At 35.9% G+C, this 16,773-nt stretch overlaps 1 protein-coding gene across 2 annotated transcripts; it reads left to right on the top strand.

The window, feature by feature from the left end:
- Positions 1-3,120: 3,120 nt before the first annotated feature.
- Positions 3,121-16,711, top strand: nt5c3a (5'-nucleotidase, cytosolic IIIA). 2 transcript variants are annotated; one of them, XM_088014192.1, is made up of 8 exons: positions 3,121-3,457; positions 12,634-12,732; positions 12,899-12,968; positions 13,059-13,191; positions 13,277-13,366; positions 13,468-13,630; positions 14,227-14,427; positions 15,109-16,711. In XM_088014192.1, exons 1-8 carry the CDS (start codon positions 3,320-3,322, stop codon positions 15,208-15,210), a joined length of 996 nt encoding a protein of 331 aa, XP_087870318.1. In that variant the 5' UTR covers positions 3,121-3,319; the 3' UTR covers positions 15,211-16,711. The 2 variants fall into 2 exon arrangements, with proteins under 2 accessions (XP_087870318.1, XP_014868938.1); XM_015013452.2 differs by lacking the exon at positions 3,121-3,457 and adding an exon at positions 11,506-11,536.
- Positions 16,712-16,773: the final 62 nt, after the last annotated feature.

Genomic DNA, 16,773 nt, shown 5'->3' with positions numbered 1-16,773 from the left:
ATGTCTTGCTACATACTAACTTCTAAGGTATTATGAACCATTTTTATTGTCGTTTTTATGTGTGAGTTCATATGAAATCTGAAAGTGAGGAAACAATCATTCTATTTTGACAGCTGAAAACAGTACATGTGGACTCTGAAACACTGAGTGAACTGCATAAAAATCCAATGTAGCCAAGATATCAAACAAACACCTTGGTTCAATGCCTCCTTTCTTGTTCTCTGTTGCAGCAACAATGATGCTTACAATTAGGCCTGTCATGATAACACATTTTGCAGACAGATTGTCTAAAAAATTATTGCGATAAACAATAATATTGTTTCAAGAACTTTTGACACCGATTTAATGGAAATGACTAATAATGCATGTGATTTCCTGCCATAGATACACTTTATTTTCTAAAGAACACATAACACTGGAACTAATAAACTAAATAAACCAACCAAAAACAAAAATAAAATGGATTCCCAGACTCCATTAACAAAAAACGTACTTGAATAAAAGCTAAACAACACAAAGCCAAAGTGGAAATAAATACTGCATTCAACCAAAAGAGTGCAGATATGAAATCTGTATACTATATTGCCCTTCAGATTTAAATAGAGAAGATGGGCACATCCGACTACCTAATGCAGTAGTTCCTACTACACGATTTTTTTTAATTTTTTTTTTTTTGCTCCTATTTTCCCCTTATGACAATCTTAGATCGTTGGCTGCTGGTGATTTCGTAACCGATCATCCTGCAGTGTGTGGTGTGTTACGGTGTCGCTCCGATCTAAATCAGGGATTTCCCGGAAGCGTCAGTGCAGCCAGTTCAATGTGACAGGTCGCCAATCAGAAAGCGCGGATTCTCCTCAGTGCTTTCTGAGGGGGAATTACGGAGGGGAATCCCAAACAGCTGACACGGCGCAACACGAAGTCCAGCGGACATGATATGTGGAAACAACATTAATGTTTATTCAACATTTCGTGCAAAGAATGTAGAAATGACAAGGGGAAGAGTTGGTTTATCAATTGCTACCACAGTTGATAAACCCGGTAGGTTTTCAGCTGTTCTTCGTTAACGTGACATAAATGGGTTATAAATGATTTTCATTCAGTCAGGACTTTACGCTGACTCTAGCCACATGCATCACAGGTAGATTCTAGTAAAGCATTGATTAATGCCTGGTTTTAAAATTAGTTAACTGGACTTGTAGCCATTATTTTGTGCCCATGTGGCTGGACACCACACGGCACAACGAACCCGATCGAACCGTTATTTCTGTCAGGTTTTGAAAATGGGCCGACGGTCCGTCAGCAACTCGTGTAGTGTGCGCTGGACATTACACTGAGGAAGAGCACCGGAGTTGAGCCTTTTTTCATTCAGTGCCATCAACAGAAAGAAAAAAAGACAGGAAGAGACGATAAAGCCGATAATTAAAATGAAGTCGATAGGTTTAATTTATCGTTTATCGCGACAGGCCTACTTACAATACTTACATACTATTTTTCCACCAAGCACAAATGATTCCAATGCAGAAAAATATACTAAAAAACTATACCAAAAAGTATATCTTAGCTGCAAGTGTTGTTTAAAATTCCCAAAGGTTGATGTAGGACAAAAGAATTGGGCCCAACAAAATAAAAGTAATAAAAATAATTTTATACAGTCAAACTGTACATTTGATCTTGAATTTCCTAGCCAACCGTTTTAAGAGATAAGAACATTTGCCTAGTTCTATCTCCCATTTCTTTATTTCTAAGCTTGAAACTGCAGCTGCTTGTTAGTCATTTTCATATCAAAAGGAGATATTCCAGTTTCCCTTTGCATGTACAGTTTAAACTCCTTGTTAGTGTCATTTCTTTAAACAACTTGAAACTGGGTTTTATTAATTTATTTGAATCAAGGCTTGTTCTAAAAATAGAAAAATACTTATCATTAAAATATCCAGAGCTTAGGATTGATACTGAGTATACAATTAATTACCAGTCTTTTCACATTAAATTTTAATAAATATACCATAATTGTTCTTGTTTGGCATGCCAAATTAAAGTTAGTCTTTTTAATTACAGAAACACCATGACTTGAATTCAAACATGCTATTTACTAACTGCATTAAAATGGAAAATTTCCTCTCCACAAAACATGGTGGCTACCACATACAAGGTGTTATATTCATACGCATGTGTTGAGTTCATTTTTTTTTTTAAACCAGGCACATTAATGAATCTTTTATATGGGAGATTTCTTTTGCATTTCTTCACACACCTATTTGATAAAACAAATTTTAAGAATATTAGAGAGGAGGAAAGCTATTTGCCTGGCTGTTATGCAAAATATGTTGTAAAACGTTGCTCAGACGAGTATGCACTCAGCGGACTAATTCATTTTCACGAACATGAACTCTTTTTCACATTTGTCTTTGCTCATGTATGGCTGTTGTCTAGAATGCTGAAAGATATAAAATGATGAAAAGTATATTAAGACTAAGACAGTTACACTCTGATGCACTAGATAGAACATGTGCTTTGTTACTTTATTTCAACCAAGTAGAAATAATGATTACATCTCTCACAGCATGTTTTGCCATGGATTGCACTGGTAGGAAAATCCTAGCCTGTGGCTACATGTCATTTGCTTAGCCATTGTTTTCAGTCAGGTAAAAAAAGAATACGTTTTTCCCCCCAATAAAGCAAAAACATAATTAATATATTTATTGGATATACAAAATTAAATTAAGAACACATCTTCTACTTTGCTTGCAATGCTGCCATGTCATTGGCTGATTCACATTTTGTGTGAACAGGCAACTGAACAGGTCTACGTGAAGTTAATAATAATAATAAAAAAGCCTCAGGATTATTTTGTCGGAATAAAAGTAAATTTTGAAAACATTATTTTAGCAGGTATTACATATACTTTTTAGAAATGACCCTATGAAAAAAAATGTTTGAAGACCTCATCCTGTGTGTAATTAACCCACTGTGATTTACTTTAACTTTTTACTTACATTCCAATTTGTTAAATAAGACTGCATATATATTTTATTCATTTTTCAATGTTTTTCTTTAAGGTGTCACATACATTTTTATTTTACATATTATTTATTTGTTCATTGTGGCGTCTTTGACCCTCAATGGCTTTTAGGATGTACTAGTTAATGGGATGTTTAAATAATTACAGTTCATCATAAATGAGAGCAAATAGTCTCTTTCTGCATAGACGATCTTTGGTTCAGTGTGTGAGCAGCACCAGTAGGAAGGCGCCCGTTGTTAATCAGAGGAGGACGGGACTTTTCGTGCGGCGGGCTGGTGAGCGGCAGCGCAGCGGACCGTCATGGACAGGACGGCCGTGGTGAAGGTCGGAGCCGCAGCCAGCGCTAGTGTCTGTGTCGTGTTCGGCGGCGTGGCGCTGGCCCAATACATCGTAGCAAAGAAGAAGCGAGCTGGGAAGAAAACGAGGATCATAGAGATGGTGAGTTAAAGTACTCTCTAACTGCGCTGTTAAATAGCCAAACGTTGATAAGAAACAGGAAGTGGGAAGTGTGGGTTTCAAAATAAAGCTCTACCACATTTAGATTGGAATATTACCCAGGCTAGATGATTATGACCGGAAAGCAGACCACGAGCTTATTTTTATCTTCACGCATTTGAACTTGGTTGATTCACTGCGCCTGCGCAGCTAAAACGGAATCTGCTATTTAGAGGTCACCAGCCATTTTTTTACCGGGCAGAAGGACCTGCAGACGTTCTTACTTTTACCTCAAAGTCGTAGCACCTGATCTCTTGGTCAGTTCCGCTCTTTACCAACCTCTCATTGCCCTGAAAACAGCTTTGTGCCGCTGTGTTCGCTTGACCGGGCTTTCCTTCTGGTTATGCAAGCTTCTGCAACACAAATTTGCACTGCATTCACATGGAAACCGCATAAACAACCCTGCAATTATTTCAACTTCCGTTAAGCGCTATTTAACTGCGTACAAATATTATTCAACAGAGCCACATGTGAAATAATATTAAATTGAATAAGCTCAAATAGACGCATAATATAAAATAAGAGCAATAACATACACTTAGAAGTATAGCATTTTAACTTAAAAAGGCAGGAAAAAATTAGCAGCATCCTCCTGTCTTATTTTGCATAGAGTACCAACACAGCATAAGTTAAGGTGAAGTGAAAATAAACCATAACACAATACTTTTCCAGCTTTGTAAAATTTTCATTGATATGATCTAACTAGGTTTCTCACATAACACTCTTACTTCTTTTGTCCTAAAAAGTTTTACTTTTATTCAGAAAGCTGGAAGGTTAAAATGGACACAGAATAAAAACCAAATTACAGGTGAACAAGCTTTTCTCTGTTGGGTCTCCTCTCCTACTAATCCAGTCTTCTGGTAAGGAAATTAAACTGGGACGTAGTAGCGACTGGCTGCCTTACGGAGTCAGTTTCCCACTGTGATCCACAGCGTAGAAACTTGCAACCATCTGTTTTTAATGTTTACTGCTGCTGTCAGTAAACAGAAACATCCGGACTGAAACAAGTTTACATATTTAGCACAGCAAAACACACACAAAGACCTGTCAAAGAGGATATGTTTTATATCTGTGGGTATTTTCTTATGTTTGTCTGCTTACCCACAAATTCCACCTCCACAGCTCAAGTTTACTGAAACGAATGTGCTATGGAATTGTTTATAAAAGAAGGATGTAAAAGTTATGTTTAAAAATTAAATTTTAAACATAACCTTTATCAAAAAAGGATATAAACTAATGCATTTCACCAGGGACATGTATTTAAAGTATTTCAATGTATACTTTTCATCACTGATGTGTTGATTTCTCTCCATTCTGCGGAGTGGAGAGAAATCATTGATAATATTGGACCTTCAGACATTTTAATAGCACCTGTTCAATGAAAATTATTTGTAAATCTAACCTACAGGTAGACACGGAAACTGAGAGGTTTCTGCATAAACGTTTTCCTGATGGTTTTCTTGAGATAAGTTAGTCTCGGAAAATTTGGTTTCTGCATTTGGGCTTCTCATTATCTAGAGAAAAAGTAACTCTTTATCTTGAGAAAACCGTATGGAAAAAGTAAATGTGGAAAAAGTCTACTATCGGTTTCCATAGATAGATTATTAAACTTTTGAATATATACTGCTCAAAAAAATAAAGGGAACATTTCACTTTAATTTTGTGTGTGGCTCCAAATCCAGGCCTCCATTGGTTAATAAATTTGATTTCCATTGATGATTTTTTGTGATTTTGTTGTCAGCACATTCAACTTTGTACAGAACAAAGTATTCAATGAGAATATTTCATTCATTCAGATCTAGGATGTGTTATTTGAATGTTCCCTTTATTTTTTTGAGCAGTGTATTTACATTCATTGAGTTGGAACATTTGAACCAAGAGATTGATCTTTTTTTTATTTAATTGTTCATTAACCAAATTATTTATCTGAAGGAAAAAGGCATACTATAAACATTTTTAACTCAGTTATAATATTTTAAGATTTATTGTACTATTTCTCATTTTTCTGCAGTTATGATCTCTTCCAGATGAACAAAATAAATTGAAAAATTATTCATTTTGTTTAGCTGCGCTTACACTTACAGTGTGAGTCAGACCTTGAATTTTGGTCTGACTCACACTGTAAACTTTTATTATGATTAGATTATAGATGAATATAATATAGAATATGTAGAATAATATAATAGAACACCACATTCTGTATGTATCTCTGAATCAAGTTTCAAGATGATCTTTTTAACATTATGATCATGCTGCTGACTTCTCCCTTTTTTAAATACTTTTTTTAAGTCATGTGTTAAAATGCTTACAATAAGCCAGTTCATTCTCAGTCACATCCAGAAACAAACCATGTGAATTGAGTGTATTTGCAACTCAGAGGTTTTTTTTGGCACAAAGCTGAAAACGTAGTTTTTAAAATAAAAGTTCAGTGCATTTACTAAGTCCTCTAATGAATCTGGATTAAGATTCATTTAGGTTGTTTTAATGCTGCTTCCCAAGTGCGTTTTGCTCTGTTGACCTCTGGAGGGCAGAACACAGTAAAATTTCCTTCTTTACATGTTCAAGACCTTTCTGCTTGAAGAAAGATCTTATGTCCATCACTAAGAACTGCGGTTCTTAGTGATGGACACAAACCTTCCCCTGTGTTCTTGGGATTTAGTCTTACTGATTGCACTGTTGTTAATCATAGCATTATGTTTTTCACTCCTACAATGTAGAGGTTATGAGAAGAAACATGCTGTTCTGGTAATAAATACTGATAAAACAATAACTGTAAAACTCAATGTTCTGTAGTTGTCAAAAATAGGCAAGACTGATTTAAAGATTGGTTTGGAAAATGTTTAAAATCAGGAATATTTAAAAATTCAAAATCTCTTTGCTGTTTTTTTTTTCTCCTATTCATCAAAACCTTTCTAATGTCGACACGCGCACAAAAGTCAGATCTGACAGAGAGAATTTGAAAAGTACTTCTTGTTACTTTTGGCAAGCATGATTTAGTTTTCTATGACTTAATCAGGATTCAAGTAATCCTGCTTATTTTTTTTAAATTTTAAGCTTCAAAAGGGGTGGGTATAGTTTTCCTGCAGTTTGCAGTTTCGCCAAAATATTTTCTCCAGAATGCTTTATCATTAGAAACATATGGGTTTCATTATCACAAACGTTGCAGATGCCAATGTGGGCACAGCTAAGCATATTTCATCATAATTGTATATTTACCGGAATGCTGATGTCACACATGCTTGACTGATCAGTTCTGTGGAATATTTATTTAATGTTAATTTTATAACTTGGGCAAGAAAAAGAACGGGGCCAAACATTTAGTTTAGAGTGTTATGGGAACATAACTTGACTGGAAGATAGATGGAGACATAATTAACATTACTGATTAATATTTTTTGTGCTCAAGTAATAATTGAAAATGCAAGACAGTTTTATCAATATGTATTGTTGCAAAAGTTGTATCAGTAGTAGATATAATATAAGGCTGCACCATAACATAAGAAATTGTTATAAAGTGACATCAGTTTCAAGTAAATTGTTTTTTTTTTTCAACCCTTTTGTTTTGACAACTAACCTGTGAGTTATTGTGTTTTGGTCACTCAAATCTATATCAGGTGTATTGATAAAGAGCTGAATGAGTCCAACTGGCTAAAAACAAACCCAATCAATAAATATGAATATTACTGAAAATCCCATTTGCTATAGGAACTTCATAATTAAGTGAAACAGATTATGGAAGCCTTTGTTTCTGTTAATTATGAGGATTTTTCACTTGTAGGTAATGGAAACATGCCATTTAAAATTAGAATATTACATCAGCCCATTAAAAATAATACAGAATTGTGGGCTTAATAAAAAAGTATGCTTAATACCTACATAAAAGTTTTTTATTTTCAAAACTTATCTTTAATCTGACAAACCTTATCTCATCTGAACGCATATTCAAATTTTTTAAATATGACTGTATGTAACTGTTATGCAGTGTGTAAATGCAAGTCACTTAAAATATGTTGTCACAAGTGTTGCTGGCCAAAATCTCTGCAGACCCCACATATTCTGCTTACGAACTGTTTAGACTTTTACCTTTGCAAAAAAACCCGGCTGCCACAGAGTCAGTTTCTTCACTCAGGCTGTCTCCGAGCAAGAGACCTTGTCTTCCTATTTTGTAAAAACATTGCATATGTATGTTTAAAAGAAAGGACAAAAAATGCATCTCTAGACTCAGGGCAGCAATAGAATCCATTTTTAGAGTTTTAAGGTTTTTGTGAGATCACCGCTCTATACTGCGAACAGTAATAAAATGCAGATGCTGCTGCAGCATTATTTGATGATGAAGCGCTTTTAGTAGAAAAAGTGTGGACAGCAAAAATTTGCAGCCCTATCAGCAAACGCACAGTTGTATTTCAAAGGTGGATCTGATTAAAGCCACAGTCCTGAGATTAGTCATCCCTCAGGTTGTGTCCACAGCAGCCTGAGACTCTGTAACCTTTGGTCCAACAGCCATTTATCAGATTTTGTTCCACAACTGGGGTGGCAAGTTTCTTGTTTTTTACAAAAACGGATCAGTCACCTTCAGTGCTTTTGAAGTCATTTCGATTTATAAGCACCATTTTTTTTTTTTTGCTGTGACAGTCAGATTAGTTTTCAAACAAGTTTGGAAAATCCTTTGTTCAGTTAAGCATTGCTTAAACCAATAGACCCATCTCCCATGGTAAGTAATGTTTGAACCTCATTCTATAGGCGTCCTTGTCTTGTGAAGTCACAGGGTTATCGACACCTACAGTGTAACCTTTAGTAATGTTTGTGATGTTGTCTTTGCCAATATCTGAAGGTATGTTTTTGCTTTAAAAGCCAAGCTGATTGAGCAGAAATAATCATACAAAACTCAACTAAATGATTCTTATGAATTCACTAAATTATTTTTGCATAGAAGATCATTTGAATATTTTCTTATAGAAAACTCAACTGTTTTGTTAAACTCACTCTTGATTGTTGATAACTGTAAGACTCTCTAGGTATCATATCAAGAAATTTACAGTGTAAGATTATCATTTTACTTATGCTAGAAAATAAACACTTATGTTGTTGTACCAGTACTAAAGAAAGAACATTTGTTTACTGCTATGTGAATTAATAACAGCTCAATCTATCTGCTCATGTAGTTAGTCTGCAAATGGCTGCTTAGCAGTTGTTCTTCTCATGGGATATCAGTTTACAACAGTCTGAGCTTAATATAATAGATTTTGGTTTCTTTAGTTTTCACACTGACTTCTTTTTGTGGCCATGGTTAAATCTCAAACTATTTACATTTTTCATGCCTTAAAGAGAAGCAAAAGTGTTTTACCCTTGAGATGGCCAGTTAGCTGATTGAAAGACTTTCTTTAACCAGCTGACTGGCAATGTGCAGCAACACTTCATTATTCTGTTTTCTTAGACTCAGAAAGCAACTCTGGTCTCTTTATCTCAAGGACTTCAAACTACAGAGAAAACATTAGTGCTTCAAAAACGTACGTTCTTATACGGCATTTCTTGACACTTGTGACCCCATCCCCTCCACCCCCATGCTGATAGCTAACTGTTTTCTTTCCATAGTCCAGAGAGTCCAAATTGTTGCTGCTGACAGAATTTTGGTGCCAGACAATCGACTATTTTGCAGTCACCTTCATGTTGGCTCTGAGCAAACAGAGGTTGCCGTTTGCTGAGGTGTCACCTTTGCTTAGTTGAACACAAGGAAGAAACAGTGGTTTGTTTTTGGCTGTATTTGAGGTTTGACAGTTTAATTTGTCTGCCAGAGGTGTCAGGATTTCCCTGTAATTCCACATACTGAAAACACTTTTATGCACTTTAGTCACTATTTTGTCCTTCTTATAATTCCACTTTCTATAGTACAAGGTAAACTGTTTTTCAAGACACTGATAGTGGAAAGCGTTCAAGGTTCAAGTTGAAAACTAGCCACATGTTCACAGAAATCTGTAGGATACAATTTTTGGATGAGAAATCAGATAATCTATCATTCAAAAATGCAGAGCTAAACACTTATTTTGTACATTCCTTCAGTCAGGAGATTACAGACCTTTCAGTCTTCAATCAGACATCTGATGTTATTACTTAAAAAGTGACTGAAATATTGTTCGTTCTTTGAACTGAAGAAATGATTACATTTGATAAATGGATGATGAATGTAACTGAACATTATGATCTCATATAAATAAGTAGAACTATTTGTATGATGGACAGGTTTGTAGAAAGTCTTGCTTCATGTTTAATTAGGTTTCCCTCAGAGCCTTTATATACTCTTGTATTGTTGGCTGTTGTTCAACAAGTGTAACTCATTTAAACTTTTGACTTTACCCTTTTTTCCAGAGTTTCTCTCAGAATGTTGGTCACGGGAGCCCTAAAGTGCCATCACTGCCATCATCAGTGTGTGAAAGTGTTCTTAGAGATTTCAATTTGACATGTAAAGAGCATTTTAAATACAGCTGATTATTATTAGTAACATCAAGGGTGCTGAATTTGGCACATGGGCCTTGAGCTTTGTGTCATTATCATGTCAACTGTTCACCATAACCCTGACTGTATCCGAAGTCTTACCAACCAGAAACTACAACATCTCTTTGTTCTTCTACTGATCTGGCGTTTGCCTGTTCTCTCAGCTACTTGAGATAAAACACTTTAACATGTTCAGAGATCTGAGTCTCTCAGACATGTAGAGACTTAACCAGAAATGAACTGACACTGCATCTCTGCATATTAAAGCTGCAATGGAAATACAAAACTCTTTAAAGTATCACAAAAATTCTGTCATAATCTATTTTCACTTGTCAATTTTTTAAATTTGATTTTTATATGATTTAAGCTGAGCAGGGAAAAAAAAACAAAAAAAAAACACTTTGGTCCCTCACACACACAAAAAACTGAATGAAGCTCTAAAAATTACATATAAACAATGAAATGAAATGACTGTACATAAACTATGAACAATTCACTTGCTATGGCCTGAGCTCACAGTCTCACAATTTAGTCCTGGTCTGGATGAATTACACACCTGCTTGTGTTTAATCAAATATCTCAAGGTTTTAATGTTGATTTGGAGGATGGTCATTCTGCTGGGACACTGGAGACTGGAATTTGAAGCACCACTTCAGACAAAGTTTTGAAATCAGGGAACATTTCTTCAGTTGAAATAATCAGGAGTCGGCAATACTCCCTGAACGAGGGGTTTCCTGATCCTGTAGGCCCTTCCTTCAGTGGTAGGAAACCCCGCATGTGCTCCTTCTGGACCAGTGGTTCAAATCCATGCTGCGTGTGCAAAGTTGAAAATGTTGGCAGCAAGTGGTCAGAGAGTTACTTGTGACCTGTCAAAATGACTGATGGCCTTCAGATTTTTATTTCACTGTTTAGACATGGAACATATTTGGTTAATGTGAGCCCTGGTGTGTGTACATGTGTGTGAATGTATGTGAATGAGATTTATCCATGAGTTGACACACATCAGGTGTGACTGACTATTGTCAGAGCAAAAAGCCTGATGCTCATTCTGAAACTTAACCCTTATGGCCTCTAATGTGGCCTCAGGCTATTTATTACGTGTGTGTGTGTGTGTGTGTGTGTGTGTGTGTGTGTGTGTGTGTGTGTGTGTGTGGAGTAGATTGTGTGTTAGAAATATGAGTATTCAGCAGGCGTACTTCTGAAAGCAAGGTTTCTCCCTCTAATTGAATTTAAAGGTTAGAGGTCAAACTACTGGAACAAGTCTGGATTGCAAACAGCACTCTAACACTGCTGGCCCGTTACCACATCTGTTTGTCGTCCTCTGCATTTGTGGACTTTATGTGTCTGTGAACTAGAAGTGTCAGTATGTTTGTGTGTTTGAGCCTGTAGGGTGGGGAGGGGTTACATTGTCTAATCAGTTTTGGTCAACATTCCCCACCCCTATTTTCTCCCCGCCTGTTTCTGTGGGTATATAAACCCTGCGCAGACACACAATCCTTTCTTCACTCTTGTTCCTGTGACAACAGACCAGAGGTAAGCTTGTATCTGCCTGTATGCAGCTGGTTTGCATACTGAAATGCCTGTGCTTGTTTCTTGGAGTACTGATACTGGTATCAAGAAAATTCAAAGGGAGTCATTATTTTGGTAATCTACATAGCTAAAATCCGATGTTGCATAGAAGATAATATTTACAAAATGCAGAGAAATGTGTATAATATCAAACATTTTGCAAAATAATGGCAATTTGTCTGTAAGTACTGTTGTCATGTTTCCAGAAGCGATGCTTTGAACTCTATCCAACAGCAAAGCCTTTCCTCTAAAGAAGTTTTTAAACTATAATTTTTAGGAGGCTGTAAACAAACATAAAATTAGATGCGTTGTATTGCAAATGCACTTGACTCTCAGCAAAAAATAACTTTTTGTAGTTTTTTTGACTCTCCGCTTGTTTTGCTTCTCTACGTGACATCTTAGTTGGGGGGAAAAAAAAAACACTTAATGGTTATTTATAGCTTATGTTCTGAGTATCATGTGTCTGAAGGATCAGAGTGATATATGAGGTGTTAGAAAGTCTAGTTCTGATTGCATAAGTTGAAGCTTGTTGTTTTGGGTGTATCTGCAGTCTTAACTAAATAATTAAGAGTTACATTGCAACCAAATCTAAGTTTGCCAACAAGCACTTATTATTTTGAGAAATAAATTAGCTTGGAGTGGATATCTGGTCTCAAACTAAACTGAGACCAACAGGATTTCTTTTGCTCATTTCTGCATCCACAGTCACAAGGTTTCTGTTAGAAAGCCAAGAACCCCATTGTACTTATTCTGGTGTCGTGTCTAAAATGAGGAACATGATGTTCATTTCCTGCAGCCTGCATATAAAAATTCAAAAATTGGTATACAAAATGAAAACATGTAGTCTCTATGCCATCTGCCGCTCCTCTTAAAGCAAATGTAGGTCACAGTTAATGACCTACATTTGTCATTAATTACAATTATTTTAATCAATTTTTATTATGTTTTTTGATTTTATTTTTGGTGATTTTTTTTTTTCAACTGCTCTTTTATTTAACAAAGGTCTTTGCTCTGTTAAATTTTATTCCCATTTCTGCCTTTTTTTCTGTGTTTAACTCCAGATGCCTCAGTTTGAGAAACCCACGGTGCACATGAGAGACCCTGAGAGGGTGGAGCAGATCATCTGTGGCCTCATTAAAGGAGGAGCTTCCAAACTCCAGGTACATCATCAAATCCTGATATTTGCTCCAACTTACCTACCCCTTCTCCTTTAAAACATTGCTGAATTGTTCCTAGAGTCTTTGAATAGACACGGTTTTCTCATACCTGTTTTATCAAACTCCTCTCCGAACTTCTGACAAGTAAAATGATTTTTGGACATTTTAGGTCATCACAGACTTTGACATGACAATAAGCAAATTTTCTGTCAATGGGAAACGCTGTCCGACTTTGCACAGTAAGTATTACATTTTGAGATAATACATACACCTACATTGGAATCAGGCTGGAAACAGATATTATCGATTTTTATCTTTTCTCTGCATAGATGTTATTGATAACTGCAAACTAGTGACAGAGGAGTGCAAGCAGAAGCTGCTGCAGCTGAGGCATAAATATTATCCCATTGAGATTGATCCTCACCTGAGTATGGAAGAGAAGTACCCTTTTATGGTGGAATGGTAATTCAGGCGCCTGCAAATCATGTGACTTGTGGCCTTCATAGCTCCTACAGTTGTACTTACCTAACAATGTGTTTGTTTCCAGGTATTTTAAGTCCCACTCGCTGCTTGTTGAGCAGCGGTTAGAGAAGCACAAACTGCCGGAGGTAGTGAGGGAGTCTGACCTCGTCCTCAGGTAACTCCAGAGGATCAGATGGAGTGAATGTGTGAGACCTCTATGTGGATTTGTTTACTTAGTCAGACAGCAGGATAAACTAATTGCTTGTTTTGTTGCAGAGAAGGACATGAGCAGTTCTTTCATCGCCTGCATCAGCACAACGTGCCTGTCTTCATTTTCTCTGCGGGTCTGGGGGATGTGCTGGAGGAAGTCATCAGCCAGGCTGGGGTTTACCACCCCAATATCAAGGTCGTCTCTAACTTCATGGACTTTGATGACAATGTAAGTTATCTTTTTCTGCGTTACTGGCACATTAAACAGCTAAACATAAGAAGAAATACACCAGTCCCAGATTTATAAACTTAGACTTACTTTGTCATTCCACATTTGGTAATAAAAAGTTGTTGCTTGGCTACCAGAGTATACAGAAATATCTATATTTATATATACGTGTGTATATCCAAGAAAATATTGACTTTTGCAGTAATGCTGGGCTTTACAAAATGCTGCCAACGTTTCCAATTTCATCAATTTCCAAAGTGAGAGAAGTTGAAAGTTCAAAAGGGTGGAAAACAGAAACTCTGCTGTCATATATTCTTTCTGGTGGTACTGAAATTTACTCGGAATGAATTCATGCCCTATTATTTCAACAAAATGTCTCCAATATGGGTGTGAATTGATGTTTTGTGAAAGGCCTCTCCTCATTAAATACAAAACTGCTTTGAGAAAAAAGGTGAAATATGCGGCACCTGCCAAAATTTAGCTCTCTGTTGCAATCTGAATGAACAGCTGATGTACTGAAACAGCTTGATGCATTCACCATTCAGAAATCATCTGATTTCTGTCAACTCTGAATTCAAGTGATGTTTGTCCTGCAGGGGGTGCTAAAGGGATTCAAAGGTGAGCTGATCCATGTGTACAACAAACACGACGGTGCACTGCGGAACACTGACTACTTCAAGCAGCTTAGGGATTACAGTAACATCATCCTGCTGGGAGACTCAATGGGAGACCTCACCATGGCCGACGGTGTTCCCAATGTGGAGAACATGCTCAAGGTCGGCTTCCTCAATGACAAGGTAAAGCCATTAATCCTTCAAATATTCAGGTCTCCTAGTCTCCTATGTTTTTTTTTTTTTTAAGAAATTATTTTTCCCTATAATTCTGTACATGTTTTATGTGGCAAAAAACTTGTGCTGAGACAATATCTGTCTTTCCTAGACCAGTAAATAGTTAATGTGCACTCTTGGAAAGTCTGTGAAAGTACAATATTATACTTTTATCACTTTTACAAGTCTTGTGTTGTGTAGAAAAAACTGTTTGAAAAACATTTGATTTGCCAGGAATTTATTCTCTTCTCCATTTTGTCAGAAAAAAAGTTAAAATAAAGTAGATTTATTTCCTCCATTGCTTTATATTGTAATGACCTTATTTGTCTTTGATTGTTCACATTACACTTTTTAAACAATTTTAAAATTGACACTTTGTTTTTCACCTTTTATATAGTTTTAAATCAGGGTTTTTAGTCTTTGGTTCTTATTGTTATTTATTCATTTTTTAACCATTTTTATAGTGGAAGAAAGAAACCAAAGATGTAAAGTATCTGTATTTAATGTGGGATAATCCAATCCTGATCTGACAAGATTTGCTTTTGAAATAGAGCTGTCTCAAATTTGCCAGAAAAGCTTTGAAATGGTCGTTTGTGCTTTGTGTTGATCGAGCAATGTGCTTTATTTACAAGTTTTTTGCTATTTCTGCAGGTAGAAGAGCACCTTGACAAATACATGGACTGTTATGACATTGTCCTTGTGAAGGACGAGACACTGGAAGTGCCCAATGCTATTCTCCAGAAGGTTCTATAATTCCATTATGCAATTCGCCCCTGAATCCACAGCCCCATTCTCTGCTCTCTCATACCCACTGCAGCCAGACTCCTGACGTCTCTCTAATTCCTCCACTACTCTAATTTTCGGCCCGCTTCCTTCAAACAAATCTCCTACAGCATTTTAAAGAGACATTTCACATCATCTGGTATTTATAAAATCTTCACAGCTGCAACAATTTGCCTCTGGATTTTTTCTTTAGCTGAAATAACTTCTCATGTTGATTCCCCAATGTTGTTTTCTGATAAAAAGAGATATGAGGAAAAGTACAGTTACAACATCCTCATGACTTACACATTATGGCTGGTTTTTTTTTTTTTTTTGATGTTGTAAGATTTGCCCTTGATAAAGCAGGTTCAAGCAGGGAGGCATAATGTTACCAGGCTGTGTCATATTGACCTTTTTGTTTCCACTCATGTCTGCCAAAGTTAGTATTTTAAAAGTACAGGAAACTATTTAGCATCTAAACGACCTTGAAAACTATTTCCTGAAAAGCAAGTTGAATGTCTTGCTCTGTGGCAGTAGCAACATAATGACAACAGCATTTCTAAAGAAAAATGAAGAATTTAGGTCATACATATGAAACTGACAGGATCACAACAACAACTGGGAAATGCACTTTAAATTCTTTTATACAAAAAAAAATAGATGTGGCTATAGCTTTGATTTGTTGACATTGCAAACAGTCTTGTACAAAAACGAAGTATGCTTACATATTTATTTAATTCTAATGTACTAATTTGATATACTTTTAATCCACAAAGGAGGAATATAATAAAGATTTTCATTCTACAAATGAAATATTCATGATGTTCTCAGCATAGCTCATTCACCCAAATACACTGTTGCTGAATGTTAGAGATGATGTATAAACCTGAAACTGACCTCTTGTGGCTGCTACAATGAATTGCAACAGTATAAACAGGTTGACGCCTTTCAGATTTGCTTGTAAATAAATATTCTTATATGGATTATATCTAAGGTGTTTCAGGAAAAAGGGGTAAAAATAATGTTCCTTGTTCTGTAAAACCCAGTATAACACCTGTTCAAGTGTTGTTTTTTTTTTTTTGTTTTTTTATCACTTTTTTAAATTCAGTGGTTAAAGTTGAGCACTGCCTCTGACATTTTGTTTCTGGAGTTTCAAAGCTAAATGATCTCCGTTTGTTTCAGCATGGTGTTCCCTTTTGATTTGTTTCTGTTTTAAATGTGCTGCTATCGCCTGCATGTTGCCTTTTCTTACCATAGTGTTTATGTCTGAGAAATGGGAGAATAAAAACATATTTATCGTTTAAATGGGGAATACTGTCACACTGTGTATGTGGGAAATTATATGGAAATGTATATTGTTTTATTGCTTATAATATATTTTCTGACTGGTGTGTTTTATTTTTATAAGCTGATGGTTTTCTTTGATGCTGTGAATAAAACATGCAATAAATTTCATGAAGCCAAGACTGGATCACAGAACAGAATAGCAAAAGTTTGTGTCTTATTTCAATCTACATCTATTGAATAAAAGAAGCTGCTCTTTTTTTTTTTTAT

This window comes from Poecilia mexicana, unplaced genomic scaffold (genome assembly GCF_051168715.1).
Source record: "Poecilia mexicana isolate PSO_F unplaced genomic scaffold, ASM5116871v1 scaffold_16, whole genome shotgun sequence".
Lineage (NCBI taxonomy): Eukaryota > Metazoa > Chordata > Actinopteri > Cyprinodontiformes > Poeciliidae > Poecilia > Poecilia mexicana.
This window is presented reverse-complemented; position numbering and strand designations above follow the sequence as displayed.